Raw genomic sequence first — 17,953 nt, forward strand, 5'->3', positions numbered from 1 at the left:
AAATAATCAGCAGCTTGTTTTTATTTAAATATTTATTTCCCATAATAAGTTCAACAGGGTAGATGTACTTAAGGAACATGAGACTTTTTCAGATAAATAAAGGCAAATATTGCAAACTACACAAAAGGCAGCCGCTAAAGCGTTTAAGTTTCAAAATAGAACAAACAAAACAGACTAAATTGTCAATTCCACTTAGAAACAAAATATTAATTGTAAAAATAAATCTTAGTTTGTTTTACAGAAGAACAGACAAAACTGACTAACTTTTGTCAATATCAAATAAACTGAGAACTAAAAGGAAATTCTCAATCTCTCCTTGTTGTATAGCTGAGCTTTTCAAACAGTTTTAACAGTTACTTTAGTCTGACAAAAGCCGAATGACGAATTAGCGCTTCCAGTCAGAGACTGAGGCTACGTCCACACGTACACGGGTATTTTTGAAAACGGTGATTTTCCGTTTCCGTTTTAAAAAATAATCCCGTCCACACATAAAGGCAGAAATGAAGGAAAACGCTGCTATGAACATGCCAAAGCAGCAGGTGGCGCTAGATTCCTAACCGTACCGAAATGTTGGCCAATCAGAAGTCTAGAAGCCTCGGTGGGAAAAAGTAAACAAAGCTGGGGCATAGAAGCAGAACCGAGTCGTATGTGTGGACGGACAGTAACTGTGTGTATATGTAAGCATTTAAACACTGCAGAGAGTAGAATTAACAGTAACAGTATTGTAGAAATTCATTTCACCGAAACAATAACGTGGCGCACAGTGTGACGCATGCACCAGTTTATTGTATTTCCAGACTTGCTTTCGGCACAATTTACAGTGCACGCTACTCTGTTTTTTGTCAGACTTGAAATAGCCGAAATACCTTCACACTACGGAACTTCTATGGCTCTTCCGTTTGACAATCTCTCCGGCATTGGAACCATCATCTGTTTTCTCTTCGGTCACGCTCGGTTGATTTTTCTAGTCGGCACACTCATTTCCTCCATTACGCGCCGGCTCCATTACCCGCTGGCTGCTTCCCAAACAAACACACGTGCGGCTTGGCACTTGTGCTGTACGTAACAAGTCACGCGACGTGACGCTTCGGCTGTGATTGGTTTGGCTCTGCGCTACTTAATTTGGATTGGCTGACTTTTTTTTTTTTTTGAGGACAAGAGCGGCGAGGTCTATCGCGATAGCTTAATTTCTCTATCGAGTAAAAGTTATATCGCGATACATATCGTTATCGTTCTATCGCCCAGCTCTACTTGAAGTATATGGACTAAAGTGCTGCATGGATGCATATCTCAGGTGGTTAGTAAAACTATAAAAGCTCTACGTGAATGCGAGTACATTACATTTGCATCTAGGAGCTCCCACAATGTAACAAAATAATCTGAGATTAAAACAGAAATCAAAAGAGGGACTGGGTGTTTTGTTTATGATACAGCAGTGAGAACAGAGTTTAACATTTACAGAGGTTACACGTGTTTTCCATGATTTATGTAAAGCAGGACATAGTACTGCATAAAAGTAGATATTTTCTCAAAAAACAGTAGTAATTAAGGTTTAATTATCCATTAATTGTCCATTTTTAAGTCTAAATTTCCAAATAAACCTGTAGATCAAAACTTGATTTAGACACTTATAATGAGAGAATTCTTGGCCTGTGTCAAAATGGACCCAGACCATGCTGTGAAGACATAAAATATGAACAGTGTGTGAGGGATAAAGAGGAAATACTTTGTCTTTAGCTTGACAACACAAATCTAGTTAGTGATGGCTTATTTAAAAGTTATTCTCTTATTAAGCAAATTCTGGCTTCATCCTACTATGAAGTCAAACCTGACAGCCCCCCTTTCTTATTGAGGTGAAGCAGAGACTAGAAAGTTTTATCTTTCTTATTTTATCACCCTGCCAGCACTCTTTTTGTCCTCCATTGTGTGGTTTAAAGCACAGACAAGAGAAAGGAAACACAGCTGTAGTAAAGTATTTCAAACTCAGGTAGACACACACACACACAGACCAATACACACATTCACAAAAATGTATGCAATTCAGTTCAGAATATGTGATTTCACTTCCAGTCCTCGTATTACATTTTCTTAAAATGGAAGTCAAATGAATGCTGGAAATCTATTAGAGAAGAAAAGAAATCTGGGATATTTGCCTACCTCATCATATGTGTAGCGATAGTCTGCCTTCTTTGATTTGAGATCCCACAGGACCACGATCCCAGACTCAAATCCAATTATAAGCTGGAGAGGAAGAGCGACAGGCAGTCAGTGAGATAGGTAGGAGAGATGACAGACAGGGGGATAGAAAAGACCCCATGATGGGCAGAAAAAGAAGTAATACGTTTGACATTCAAGCACAGCGTGAAAGGAAGTCAGGTGTAAGAAGACTACAGCGGCTTAGGAAAAAAAACCTGCCCACCCTACTTCACAAAAAATGATATTAGATAATACAAAAAGAGCTGTAGAAAAAGAACATGATGCTTTAAAAAAAATCTGAGCTTATTCACAGAAAAATACTTCCCGCACTCAGTCTCAAATATCATCAAAAATCATCTGCATTTGTGTCAAATTCCTCTCATCAATTAAAATAACCAAAACAAATATATACAGTAGTTGTCCTCCAGCACCTCATGGGTGCTGTCTTGTCAACTTATATCCTTATATACTTATCACACGCTGTTTAAAAGGCATGCTGATACATATCTGAAGAGTGGTCAAAGTGGTCAGCACAACCTGCATTCAAATTAAACTATACTCTAAATGGGGCTACACTAAAAAACTAAGTAATGCTTTCTCTTGACTCACCCCTTGTTTCTTCATATTTTGCATCCGAGGTGCCAGACTTCCTGTAAATTATTTTTAAAAGTGGGCTTAAGCTGTAATTTTCCTGGATTTCTGAAGCTCTTTCAAAGTTTTTCATTGTGCACTGACTGCTTTTTCACTCATTGGCTTTCAATGAGGCATTCTTAAGGATAGGAAACAGGAAGAAAGGGCCGAGATGTGCCAGTTTACACAAGAACTGGCCTGAAAATTAGAGGCAATAGGTCTTATGGTGAGATCAATACCAATTTAAAAACTCTGGTGCAAATTATCATCAGTACGCTGAAAAGTACCCTCAGATGTTGATCCACCATGCAATATCATCTGGAAAGTGTCTGATTGGCAAATTTCAACATGGCAATGATCCCAAACGCACTGCCAATGTAGTAAAAACATACCTGGACAGATTAAATCCAGGTGGAATCAACCACGGAACATTATCAGTCATGGCCTCAACAAAGTCTGGACCTGGACATTGTTAAAGTACTGTGGGATCATGTTAACGGAGTCCTTTAGGAAGCCTGGAGAACTATTCCTAAAAGTTACTCAAATAAATTACAAGAAGTGTTGCCTAATAGAGTTCAGGTAGTGTTAAAGAATAAAGGTAGTCACATTAAATATTGACTTTCAAGCTTGTTAAAATTTTATAATCTGTTTGCTTTATATACTTTATATACTGTGCAATCCCTGTATGTTTCCATGTTTTAATAACTCGCTGCACATTTATCCAATTTCTTAGAAAAATATAAAGAATTGTGGGGTAATTCAAGACTTTTGCACAGACTTTTGACCAATGTAAGCTTTGCAAGATATTGCGATTGGGTGCAGAAAGCCGCTGATTCTTACCTTTCCTTCATCCATGGGGTTATCACTTATGTGAACAACTGGTCCAGGATGAGCCTTAGAGGACCTTGTAAGAAAGATCAAAAAGACAGACAGTTTTTTTTCCCCTTTAAGCCAGGATGGAGAAGACAGGCATCATGTAAGATTTACTAATATGACATGGTCATAGCCCTCATCTTAACCCCTAGTGAGGGTTAAGATGAAGACTGAGTGTCTTTGGACTTGTCGAAGAGGTCTGCTGGGAGGACAGAGCTGTCAATCATTCCAAGGCTCTAAAAGGCCGTACAAAGAAATAAGCTTCCTGAAGGTTGTGATGGATGACTCTGTCAGGCCAGGAAGTCCCCAGTGGCTATGTGTATGTGCATCCACGTGCTGATATGTGTGTCCATTTGCATGTCAGTGGAGAAGATAGGGCAAAAAGTGCTCGACAGCCTCTCCTCTCCCCCTGCTGTCTGTGCTTTACCCTCCAGACAGTCTTATGTCAAAACTCCTCTTTCTGTGAGCCACATGGGAGCCAAATGTACCTAACCTGCCCTGCCTTAAAGAGATGATGTGGACAGAGGATTGCCAGGCAAGGTCACTGCTGAAAAAAGTGGTGACTCTTGGAGCCTGAAACATATCCCCAGCACCGTGAAACAAGGGCAGGGATGCCTGACAAAGAGAAGGAGAGGAAGGAGCTGCAGCCAAATGTAAGTAATGCAAAAATGAGGCAAGGCAAAGTCGTTGTTTTGACCTATGCCTTTGCATATTTGTGACAGCGGAGGACACGCTGATGACAATATCAAAAATGTAAAAAAGATGTACATATTTCACTGGGAACATATTTTGGATGGAAATCAATTAGCAAGGGATGAATGTTAACTCTGCTCATTCGATTTAGCTTAGCATATTTCCATGAATCTATGAATATAACCAAAGGGCAATAGAAGGGAAGAAGAATAGACAACAATGTGTGTGTGTGTGTGTGTGTGTGTGTGTGTGTGTGTGTGTGTGTGTGTGTGTGTGTGTGTGTGTGTGTGTGTGTGTGTGTGTGTGTGTGTTAGAAGGTAGCAGTTAGTGGGCAGGCAAGCAGTCATTCAGTCATCTCTATATTTAGCCCGTTAGTGCTGGAGCCTTATTACCTAAGCTCTGCTGCAGCCAGAGTTGTTGATTTATCTAATCCCCCCTTCACTGCCTGTGTCTCAGCGAACAGCAGTCCACACCCGCGCACACATTTGTGTGTCAGTGCAATTAAGACACATCTTAACATCTACCCCATCTGTAAACAATCCCCCTCAATGCCACAGCAAAATAGTACTCTGTTGCCAAACTACAAACTGCAAGTTCCCCTCCGTCCCACATGGTTTACTTGGGGTTTTAGGGTTTTTATATATAATGTTCTCTGTGCTTCCCTTGAGACTTCACAGCAAATCTATTTTGTTAAAACCTGTTGTCGTACAGTAAATAAACCAGAAGTGAACATATTTACAAAGTTCACAAAAAACCCCAACACATTCAGGTTTGGAGATAAAGGAATCACCATAGCAACAGAGGCAGGATGGGCAGAGCGCGAGCAGGCTCCCAAAAATCATCCACAGGCAAACACACACATGCACACACACACACACACACACACACACACACACAGATACACGGAATGGTGAGATGCTATACTGTGCATGTATGCCACTGTATTTGTCTCAATATATGCTTGTGTGCGCAGAGTATGCTTGTATTCTCATAGTATGTTCGCATTTATCACATTCTTGTCTTTCAAAAACTAAGTGAAGGTTTTATATGTCACACAGACAGACACGCACACACACACACACGCAGAACCAACAGCAAGAGTAAAACTAAATACCCCGTGGCAAATATAATGCTTGTTCAGAACGTCATAAAATCTTGCAATCCCCCCCACCCCGATACCTTCAGCCAGTCATCTGTTATAAAGCCTTACTGCACCAAATCCTTCTCTGTATATCAAACATTCTCCCTACCCAGCAATGCCTTTAGCGCATTAAAGAAAATGGCCTATTACAATACATATGTTGCATGCATGCGCACGTGCACTGTAAAGCAATTGTCTTTGCGTGTATAATGAACACAGGAGTGAGGGGGTATTTAAGCACTTGTAAAGGTAACACCTCATTGAATTTAAAAGCATCTCCTCGGCGCTGACACACCCACATTTCCTCATTCACACGCAGAGAATATAGCAGTAACTGAACTCATAGGACGGTATAATTTCAGATATTATGCATTTAGAAATGAAAGCACAAAAAAATCATCGAGCATACCTATTCAACAGCTTAACTCCAACACTGACACATGCCCACACAGTGAAGTCCTGAACATCTGGTGTCATTATGGGTGACAATCTCTCAGGCTGCAGAGGCGCAGTCAGCATGGCAGTGCCTCTGCGGCAACATGGCTTGAATAGCCTATTCGCAGCCTGCTGATTTCTTATGTGGCCTGATGTGACCTCAACAGACCACGCGTGTTGTATGTGTGTATGTGTGTGTCTACTATAGCGTCATTTTGTGTGATTCTTTATGTAAGCATTCATGACAGCTACATATTTTTCCAGCATAGGATCACGTTCCAGACATCAGTCCTGGCTTAGCTATACTAATTCTGCATAGAGAGCTGCTTCCTCATCAAAACTGTAGCCTCCTGAAAGAGACCAAAATCAGCAGAGGCAGCCATGAAATGGTAATTGTTATATTATTGGAACAGATTTACTTTTTTTGGAGACGTGCTCTCATTCATCTTCCTGCCACAGGTTAGAAAATAGGTGACACATCTCGGATCCGTTTCTTAAAAATGAAGCTACCACTAGACATCGATTGGCTTAGCTGAGCACAGCTACACAATATCTGCCAGAACTCGCTCATAATCCCAACATCCGATGGCATAAACCCCTATAAAAAGGTAACATGTTTTTTTTAGAGAAAGAATAAATGAAATTTTAATTAGTGACATTTAGCGTTACTGCTAGGCTTGGTTTAAGACAGGGTAGCTGTTTTCTGCTGCTTTCTGTCTCTATGTTAAGCAAGCATTTTCAGTCATATTTAATGTACAGAAATAGAGTCTTCACCTTCTTCATCTTTCCTAATGTCTTCACCCTCTAGCAGGCCACAAGGCCACGAGTTCCCTCCATTTAAGTTGTCCCCTGAGCTTGCCCTCAGGTGTGGTCCATCTCCTGTAGCTCTGACACAACAGTTCTCTTCCAGATGATTCAGGGTCTGCCTGGTTTGTTTTGGGGGGGGGGTTTCCCCTGGTGAAGTCCAATTAATGACCCAACCATTTAAAACATTCCAGTTTTACTTTACTGCAACGAGAGTCTTCCACTCTAACTTTCCGAAAAACACCAAATACAGGTATTTTAAAAAAAATCTTGATGTTTTACGACCAAAAATCTATTTCTTTGGTACTGAAAAAAGATTAGAACAAGAACCAGACTATAAATATGTGTAGGAACCAAACAAAATTAACCTGTGAAGTGACTTATTTCTACCCTTAATTAAACAGAATATCAAAAGGATATGTATAACAACAAAAGATCACTGTACCGGGTCTACAAGCGGTAGCACAGCATTCCTGAAGTCCCAGTACATGGCTAGGGGGATACTCCCAGCCATAAATCTTCTCTAATCTATTTTAGTACCAGCTGAGGATTTCACACATGCATATAAACAAAGTGTGCAGGAAGTATTCATGTAAGAAATTTTTTTTTAAGATTCAACCAAGTATTTATACTAGCTGCAGGGTTCGAGTGGGGGAGCAGGAGGAAATGAAAGTGGACAGAACAGGAGATGCCTCGGGTCAACATGTTCACGTGAACTATGTGTCATAGTAAGCTCTTAACATTTGCTCCAGTCCCACTTCTCCTTGTCTCTCTGCACCCAGTGACTGTTTAGCTGATTTAACACACACCAGCGCACACATAGTCACTGCTAGATACATACAAAACAGCTTCAAACTGTATATTCAAGTTAGATGAAAGGATACGTTGAACACTTAAACATTCAATAACTGCATACCCTCCTACACAACTAGACAAGAAAAAGGAGCTGTGTTAATATCAGAACAGTTAACAGCCACTGAAAAGGATATAATAACTCAATCTGAAATCATGGAGAGATGTATTACAAGTACGGGGTACTTAAAGAATATGCCTTTTTTCAGAAATTGTTAACTTGGTTATTTATTTATTTTTCTTGTCTTTTTCATAATTCACTTTTTGGGGGAGGGAATGTAATGCCACTGGGAATGCAGCAGTGGAGTGATGAGAATGTAGGGGATCCTAATGGAGTTAAGTCTTTGATAGGGATGCTTAGTAGAGCACAGTGGTACACATTTTGCATGTATAAAGTTTGTGTATGCTAATTTATGATTAATATACTGCAGTCAAGTATATCATATATGAAGGATTAGCCTAATTCTATTTAACCTCCTAAGATCCTGACTCTTTATAGCATGCATTTTTAATTTCTCTTTGCTATTTGGGCTGATCAGGACCTGATGAATGCAAAAACAAAGAATTACATGATTTTTGATTTTTTACCTCATTTTTGTTTCTGAGAAAAAATGAGATCTGCATATGAGGACATTTGCTTTAAATTTCGATAGAACAGTGGCAGTATAACGTCCTCGTAAGTGGATATCAGGCCGTTGTAGAGCAAAATTTAGCATTTTGGTCTAGACAACCCAAAATGTGATGTCGACATATGTGGACGCCAGGTCCTAGGAGTTTAATTTGCTTTCTAGTAATGTTGTAAGAAGAGCTTTAGCCAATACAGAATTATTTAAGACCAATACTAATACTGATATTCCAATACACTGGCTATTTTCTTTCCTTTCAGACACACCCAAAAAAAGATTTCCCTGATATTTATTATATTTGCTTGTTTAAGCTCTTCTCGGATCAGCTGGATATTGTGTTTTTGGGGCATTCAAAAACACGTGTGTGGCTAACAAGGAAGTTGGAGAGTGCCTTCCAATGACTAAGGCTACGTCCACACGTACACAGGTATTTTTGAAAACAGAGATTTTCCGTTTTCGTTTTAAAAAAAAAAAATGCCGTCCACACGTAAAAGCCAAAATGAAGGAAAACGCTGCAAGGAACATACCAAAGCAGCAGATAGCGATATATTCCTAACCGTGTAGAAATGTTGGCCAATCAGAAGTCTAGAAGCCTGGGTGGGAAAGAGTAAACAAAGATGGTGCATAGAAGCAGAACTGAGTCTTATGTGTGGAGAAAATCTCCACCCTGGCAGGAGTTTTTAAAACACAGTTTACGTGTGTACGAAAGCTGCAAACGCACAGAAAAATCTGCGTTTTCAAATATAACCGGGTACGTGTGGATGTAGCCCTAAGTCTGTAACGTCAACAATCATAACATGATTAAAGGGTTTTCTTGTAGTTTTCTTTAGTTTTCATTTAAAAGGCTCTTATAAATGCTAATACCAAGAAAAATGGCTGACATCGGCTGACAATATCGGCCCACACATAAATCGGTCAAGTTCTAACAGTAAGTTTGTTGTGTTGTTATTTAAAGTATATAATATACCAACTCATTTAGAATCAGAATCCTTTTGTTGTCATTAAACATCAGATGTTCAACGATATTAAAGGCAGTTTCCTGGTAGCAGCATTTAGACTAAATAAAAAAGTAATAAAAGCTAGCAATAAAACACACCTAATAATGTCAGCTGTACAAACTAATGTGCAAGTTTGCTCTGAAGTATTGCACTTTTCTTGGGGTGTGGTGATGTGTATGAGATATCATGTCTATTGAGATATCTAAATTATTTCTATGATTGTTTTAAAAAAGAAAAAACGTGCATGTTAACAAACTCAGATTCATATTTTGACGTAGCAGCCTTCATGCCTGTAGCACTCAGTCAACAACAGGGCTGTGCAGACGGCGTAGGATGTTAGTTGGTCTAATAGTCCAGTACAATTTCTAACACAGTAGCTTGGGAACAGAGGTGTGAGTCATCCAAATACTCGGAGCACTCGGCCTGGGGCTACTGGCACAGCAACTGCACAATTTGTCTCCAAATAGCAGGGCCCAAAGGATGATGACCCCTGTACACACTGCATCTTATCCTCATTAGAGCAGTCACAGCTGCACTGAGGTGTACTAGGCAGGGCTTGAAATACAATGTTTAGGTTATATTTTCCATAATACAGCATGCAGATAACAGCAAGAACATTTTGGATATTTATGTCTAATGGAGATTTGTTTCATCAGAAAGCTGCCCAAGGTGACACCTTCCTTTTTTCACTCTTAAAAAAAGGCAAATTTTAGAATTTCATACTTGACACCAGCAGGTGTTGTTTGATAAACGAGACAAACAATTAATCACTTTGCTGATTGGATATCTATCACACAACCAGTCACTGCAGATGTAAGTGGAGTGACTGTGATTTTGACAGAGCACTATCTTGGTCTGATGAGAACAACAGAAGACGCTTTTGTATCTGGAAAGTGACGCTACTAACGCCACAGCTGGCTGAGGCTCAAGAGACAACAAGAGAATCACCTCACACCTCTCTGATCTTCATCAAAGCAAACAACCACCACACACTCATACATTTAAACAGATATGCAAACTGAATGCATCCGCATCAAGTCTGAGAACTGATTCCTGACGATGCTGACATCTTATGCCGTCGATCGAGGCTTGAACTGGAGATATGTCCTCCGACTCACACCGCAGCTTGGGACAAAAACAGCAATACGTGAAATAATATTTTGCAACTTTATTTTCTACAAACCTGAATGACTTAATGTCGTGTGAGATGATGCCTGATAGGGAACAAGATTCATCTTCAGCTCGAGGTAATGAAATGAAAGGTGAAAGCAGATATACTGTAGAGATTTAGATGTGAATGTGATCTTGAGAAAAAGTGGAAATCTGAGGAAGGTATGGAAGCCACACAGGTCAATACATATCAAGAATGTTTAAAGAGATCTAGCATGAGCAAAAAGACAAGTATGGCACGCTTTTGTAATAATATTTGGTTTTAATACTAGAAATCCGGTCGTTAAGTGATGACGTGACGAATCCTACTTCCGGGCCTAAAGTAGTCTGCGTTTAATATGGCTTTTGTGTTGTTAACATATTTAATGTTATGTATTTTCTTCTATTTAATCTCAAAAAACTCCTAAAACAGTCAGTGATCACTGTTGACCTCCCTCGGCTTTTATTACCACTAATCATTTATTTAAGCTCAGTTTTTAAAACCTTAGGATGTAACTACAGCCCAGCCCATGCAGCAGTATATGAATGACTAATCTCGTATTGTGGCTGGATTATCTCAGTTGTTCTCCTGGCTGAAGTTTGGTCCTTTTACAGCATCCTGCCATGTGATTACATTTGTTCCTGACCACCGAGAACACTCACGTTAACTTTTATCGAGTGGAAAAAAAGTTAGCTTGTTTATATTATGCTAACATAGCTGTGTCGCTAGCGGTCACGTAGCACATCATTATATACCAGCTAGCCAAACTTCAGTAACCCTACAAACGTCACTTCTGTTTAGTTTTCTGTCTTCATTTATGCTGGAAGTGATAACAGAGCTGTACGTTTTAATTTGTTTCCAAAACCCCGCAGTCAGGACATGCTATATTGTATTTAGATAGAAGCTAGCGAGCTAACTTCCTGCTAACTTCTAACTCCGTTAAATGTCATAAATTCCGTTTTCATGGATGTGTGGATGTTAAACTCAATTGTTACACCTGGTAGAGCAGAACGCTGATTATTTTATTAAAGATGAAAGACTTTAGACAGTTTTTCAACTCTCAGTAATGCCATAGTGATCGTTTGATATATGGACCTGCAGCGGAGTTTAGGCCCAGACACGGCTAGGGTTGCCAACCGTCCCTTAAAAAACGGAATCGTCCCGTATTCCGAAACAAAAGTACACGTCCCGTATTGAGCTAATAAGGGACGCACTTTGTCCCGTAATACAGTGAGAATCAAAAGTAGTCTATAAATGTTAATGGAATTAACGCTTTGTTTGAAAACATAATTCCCAGCCCCTCTCCTGATTTGTGACCAATGAGCTGACAGCACACTTATGACAATTCGAGTATGACAATTCAGATTACCGCTCATCTCATTGGTCGAGGAAAGGTCGCTTACGGAGAAAATACCGGAAGACAACAGATGACCACAACAAGAAGCATGGCCAACAGGGAAACAAACGCCGACACTGCGGTGCAAGTCTCGGACGACAGTACACCTAAAGCTGGGCAGACACTGTGCGATTTTTTCAGTCGCGTTATTCAGCTCCTGCTCAAACTGCACAATTGACTCGCAGGGGTTAAAAGTTGGTAGGTCACGATGCAGGTCTCACACTATACGGCCCGATGCTCTGATGCGACCTGAGTGCTCACACTGTGCCTCCATAAAATGAAGGTTATAACAGAAAATCTGTCGCGCTCTCCCTCTGTCTTTCACTCACACAGACACACCACCACCACCATCAACTTTGCTAAATTGCTAATGAAAAACATTGATCAGGCAGCTGTGATTGAGCAGCAATGTAAATCCAACTATTTTCATGGTTGTTGTGGTCGTGATAATTTTGTGAGGCCACATCGAAAAGGCTCGGATGAGCTTTCCAAAGTTCTACAAGTTGTGCCTCCATCGCTTGTGTCCAGATCACACGCTGCACAGCCGTGCTGCTCCGTCTTTTTCGCTGACATTTGTGTTTGCGCGTGCGCAGTGTGACAAACTGCGGTGACACCCTCACGACCAAGCGATTGATGATCGGGAGCTGGTCGTGAGGTGTTAATCGCGTCTCGTTACCCCACATATACTACACGATACACGACGCACGATGAAGGCCAAAATCGGGCCGATCGCCAAATCGGTCGCACGACTCAAAAATCGGTTCAAAATGGGCCAAAAATCGCAAAGTGTAAGCCCAGCATTACACTCACACAGACACACACACCACCACCATCAACTTTGCTAAATTGCTAATGAAAAACATTGATCAGGCAGCTGTGATTGAGCAGCAGTGTAAATCCCACTATTTTCACGGTTGTTGTGGTCGTGATAATTTTGTGATGCCACATCGAAAAGGCTCGGATGAGCTTTGAAAAGTTCTACAAGTTGTGCCTCCATCGCTTGTGTCCAGATCACACGCTGCACAGCCGTGCTGCTCCATCTTTTACACCAACGTTTACGTGTTTGCGCGCGAGCAGTGTGAGCGGCTGTGATGAGACATGACACGTTAAGCATGACAGGCTTCTGTTTAAGAAGGAGACCTGTTTTATTGTGTTAATGTTGTCATTTTGAGCTAAAAATAAATGGCTAAATGATCATTTGTTTCACATGTGTTCATATCACAAAGAATAAACATCTACTTAAATCAAATTCAAGTCAAATGGTTAAAAAAATAATTTCACACACAAAAAAAGAGCTAGAAAATTCACCACACTGGGAAGGGTGAAGACAACTGGGTCGCCCGGCCCTGGCCACGAGGTGTCCCTTATTTATTTTTCAGGGAGTTGGCAACCCTAGACACGGCTAGTGACGTCAGTGTAACCAACTTTAAGGTATAAAGGTGAATTACAGCGCAATAATTACATGGGCTCGTAATAAGACCCTGGCCAGAATCAGAAGACACCAAGTTCGTATGGAGCCAAAGTATTGAGCAGCAATAATGACCTGGACACAATGTTAACTTTTGAGTAGCCACTCTTGTATTGTTACAAAGTATAACAGGTATTTGTCCAATTTGTACAGATAAAGTATAAAATAAAATAAATAGTGTGCACACTCAACAAAATAAAAGTACTCGTTGGGGCCCTTTAAGAATTTAGAGTTAAGCTGGCGATAGCCAACTTCAAAGGTCCTTGTGAATGTAACTGGAATGTATGAGTGTGTGGTGTGTATCTTCTTTGGGGTAGATCGTCCTCAAAGTGGTTGGCTCGCCATCTATCACAACCAGAATATCGTCCTGGTCCTTGGACTTTTCCGTCCTCTCCAAAAAACCTGACCGTTGCTCTGTTTCACAAAAGCCCAACACACACTGGCGTTGGAATTGCAGCAGCTCTCCGGATGAAAGGTGAGTGGTTAGCCGACGTTGCCTCTCTCCTTCATCCAGCCACTCGACTCCGGACTTCCAGCAGGTAAGTAGGCTGGCTTTCCTTCCTCTCAATCCTGAGTTTTCCTCTCTTTTGTCTGTGGATTTCTCGGTTTGAGTAGCAGATGCCTCCACTCCTCTTGCTGAGATAAGAAAAACCCGGGACACCATGCACCTCCACCTCACTTCCTGGCTGACAGGGTCAATGCGGCCTGGGTAGGCTCTGATTGGTTGCTGAGCTAGGTGCCCTCACGTGGGGGTGAACTGAGAGGTGCATTCAATGGTCATAGGAAATACGACGCTTGTTGATGTGGACAGTTAATATAAAGAGAATAAGTATGATATTTTTCATCTGGGCTACATCAGACTTAACGACCGGATGGAAGGACTAGATTTTTATTATTTCCAACATGGACGTTTTTGCAATTTGTGATATCAAAATGGGAAATTGAGTAATTTTTGAGATTACTACTTTGAAGAAGGTAGAAGTGTAGGGTGAGCTTTTACTTTAAACTTTCACAATTTCACATTTTCTGGAGAATATCACAAATATTTTGAAACTCAACAAACAAAAGTGTAACTTTTGGTGAAGCAGCCATATTTAAATCAGCTAAAACGTCACATTTCAAATCAGATATTGTTCCTACGGTAGTTGTTATGGCGAGTGCACTGGTAGCATACCACAAGCTGTGTGTGAGAGTCTTAATGAATTTGGGAGTAAAAGAGAAAGCGCTATTTCCATGAAGTCAATGTTAACATGTACATATGCAGTATTAACTAAACTGGCTGTACATGCAGCTGATGCCCAATAAACTGCTATTTAAATATTCTTCCAGAGATGAATACATTTCTCATAGTGCAAAAGTCTTTACTCTTTAATTTCCCACCAGACAAACATTGAAATAGAAGTCACTGAAACAATTTATGGGTGGCAGGGGATGCCAAGGGAAGGTGAACAGACATTATGAAGGTGAAGGGGAACAGCGTGGAAGGTTTTGTTTGTCCTTTAGTCAAAAGGCACCCCGGTATCTACCTCACCATCATCCATATCTACTCTCCATCACACATTATTACTCCTTGCTTTCCCCCTTTGCCCTTTTTTCTTTAATTGGAAAACTTTTTCATCTGCCTCTCTGACTTATCCGTGCAACTTTATTCTTCTGGGCGATCATTCGCTGCCCTCTCTTACCTGTATTTATCCTTCTGTCCTACTCCATTCCTATATCACTCTTCATCTCTACATGTCCTTTCCCTCAGGCAAAAGCCCTGTGTCATCCTTTCCACTCTTCTCCCCTCCTCTTCTTTCTCTCCCTCTCTCTCTCTCCCAACGCTCACTCTCGCCTTTTCCTCCCTGCAGCCCTGTCGACGAGACGAGACGTCTGTGTGTACCATACACTGATCTCGGCAGACACCTGTTCCACCCCCTCTCTCCCTCCTACTCTTTTCACTCCGTCTCCACACACACACGCAGACACACATGCACAGTTGGAGATGAGGGGAAAGCATGAAGCAAAATGCTCCAGTGAATAATTTAAGTCTATACAGCAGGGAACCAAAATGGAGCCTGTCAAGCTGACAGATCCATTCAAACAGCAAAGAGACAGGTCCCTTACTAGCTTGAATCTGATACTGGGAGTGGAAATGATACAGTGACTAATGATTCTTTCTTATCTCCTTACATTTGGAATACAATAACCTTTTGACCGGTAAAACGTCAAACGGCGTTCTTCTGTTTTCAAGGTGAGTCACAAGACCCCAAGGTCCTCATTGGAGTGTCGCTGATATGAGTTCAACTCTAACAAAATCTATATATTGATCCACTTATCGGTGATTCTCTTTGGATAAGATACCCCGCCATGTGAGACAAAACCTATGAAGGTTTTTAAGTATAAGACAAAAGCAAAGCTTTCAGGACACAATCTGGAAGAGAGCATCAGAGGGTAAAAAAAAAAAATCACGAGGGCCACTCACAGTTCAATGGCTTTGTTCCACATGATGACGTAGCCTGAGAGCATAAAGGACTCCACGTTGACAATGTGGATGTTCCCTCGTTCTGTGCCGATGTACAACCATTTACTCTGGAAGGGCAGGTGGCAGAAAGTTATTCTGTGGACAGAAGGAGAGGAGTGTTAGAAACAGAGGAAAGGGAGGAAAAGAAAATGTGGACAAAACCTCAGAGGAAGACAGAAAGCCAAAAGTAAGAAGCTTCTTGAAAATCACTCAGTCTTATTCTAACACGACAAATTATGCAAAACTATGAGAGGATTATTTACCACTCCACCAGGTCGAAGCAGTCAAGATGAGAGTGGCAAACCACAGATTTCTGAGTCATTCAATCAGACCCTTTTCCTCTACACCCACAAGATACATGAGGGCAAAGAGGCAGCCATCATTTTCTTCGTTTTTTTTTTTCATTATCACCCACATCTCCTCCTTTTATCCATCAATCAGACTCAAGTTTAATGAGAGGTTATAAACCCTTCCCTCCTTATCCATTCATCTTCTCATCCCTTTTTCATCATTTTGTTCTTTCATCCATTCTCCAATTCAACTTTCAATCCATCTGAGGAATAGTAATGTACAACCTTGCTAATCCGGCTTGCTAATATTTCAAGGTTATTCGGCTCCTCCAGCGATCCTTTTGATTCTGCACGGTGGTTTGAGCCACACCTGTGGTGCTGAGAAGCTTGTATCTATAGGACAAAGCCCATAAGTTTCATCAGCTGAGAAAGCCATCCATGCAGGAGGAGAAATAAAGCTGCACTTCTTGTTCAGTATTTCTAACAATGGTACAGCGACGTACTTCCTCCTCAGCGCTGACGGGTTTGCTCAAGTTTAACAGCAAAGTCACTTGGCACAATTGCTGGCAATTTGCTGCTATCAAAGACAGATTAAGTGGAGGCAGTGTGTCAACAAAATGCTTTGAGATAAAACAGAATATAGTTTACATTTATCTTGGTACCTTGGCAGGGATGAATTAAAAAAAACTGAACTTAAAATCAGGCTCTGTACTATATCATGAAGGATTAAATTAACCATACGCAACTAGGGCTGCCACGATTAGCCGACCAGTCACAATTATGTCGACTATCAAAATCGTCGACGGCGTTTAAAGCCTTGTAAAATCCTGAAAGACGCAGGAATACGTAGTAGGATTTAAGTGTGTAATAACGGACTGAAACAGAAGATGCATGTACAAGGATGCCAGCTGCTGTTAAACCCCGACGAAGAAGAAAAGTTATATCGTAGCTGTGTTCAGGGTCCGCATCCTTCGGAGGCCGCATTTGAAGGCCGATTACGTTACAGCGACGTGACGAAGGCTTTCCAAATTCGAAGCCTTCTGCAAATGCAGCCGACAAATGCGTCCTACTTTTCCCCAGATTTGAAGGATGGGTCGGGCGTATCCTTTGTGGCCCAACCTATCCCAGAATTCATAGCTCAGCCAATTCGAGTTTCAAACAATGGTGAATGTAGCTGTGTAAACTTCAAATATCTGCTCGGTTTATCAAGACATCACATATTTGCAAAAGTGCTTCGACGTTTTCAGAGACATCTGTTACCCACCAGCTCGATAGCTAGCCGGGGTTCAAGGCTCACTAGAGCCCGTGAGAACACCGGACTCCCGGCAAATTGTTTTCAAACCCACCGCGGTCTTTCGCTACTCAGGTTAAACATGATATATAAGTCACTTAGATAACTTAAAACTGTTACTGTTTGGCTTTTTTCAGTGTTTTATTTGTTCCTGAGTAAATCGGTTTGGCTGATATTAAAGTTACAGTTTTCACACAGCTGAATAAATGTCAAACAGAAAACTGATTATCAGAAGCATGAGATGGTCGAGAATTTACTCCAGTGTCCTGTCATATTTTAGATAGCAAGAAGTTTATTAAACTTCACCGAGACAATCTGCAAATTTTATTAAAAGTTTAATAAACTATCATCTTGTCTTTATTTTTAGTTAGCACATACCGTAAATACTTAAAGCTGTAAGCTAATGATAGTTATATAAGTGCAGACGCATGCTGATGCAATAAGCTGTATGTTTTACGTCCAATGGATGCATGATCTGATTAGTCGACTAATCGCAAAAATAATCGGTGACTAGTCGACTATCAAAATAATCGTGTGCGGCAGCCCTATACGCAATATTAAAACAATTCCTTATAATTAGAAAAATATGCAATCCCATTTTCTGCAT

The 17,953-nt window shown here is 40.8% G+C and overlaps 1 protein-coding gene across 4 annotated transcripts in view; it reads right to left on the bottom strand.

The window, feature by feature from the left end:
- stxbp5a (syntaxin binding protein 5a (tomosyn)) overlaps positions 1–17,953 on the bottom strand; it is a 103,947-nt gene that overhangs the window by 38,537 nt on the left and 47,457 nt on the right. For all 4 annotated transcript variants that reach the window (XM_076873873.1, XM_076873872.1, XM_076873871.1 and 1 more), the window contains exons 6-8: positions 15,727–15,861; positions 3,667–3,730; positions 2,158–2,241 (exon numbers count right to left, since the gene is read on the bottom strand). In XM_076873873.1, the coding sequence (XP_076729988.1) occupies positions 2,158–2,241; positions 3,667–3,730; positions 15,727–15,861 (283 nt within the window). The remainder of the gene's footprint in view (positions 1–2,157; positions 2,242–3,666; positions 3,731–15,726; positions 15,862–17,953) is intronic.

This window comes from Maylandia zebra, linkage group LG15, assembly GCF_041146795.1.
Source record: "Maylandia zebra isolate NMK-2024a linkage group LG15, Mzebra_GT3a, whole genome shotgun sequence".
In the NCBI taxonomy this organism is placed as follows: domain Eukaryota; kingdom Metazoa; phylum Chordata; class Actinopteri; order Cichliformes; family Cichlidae; genus Maylandia; species Maylandia zebra.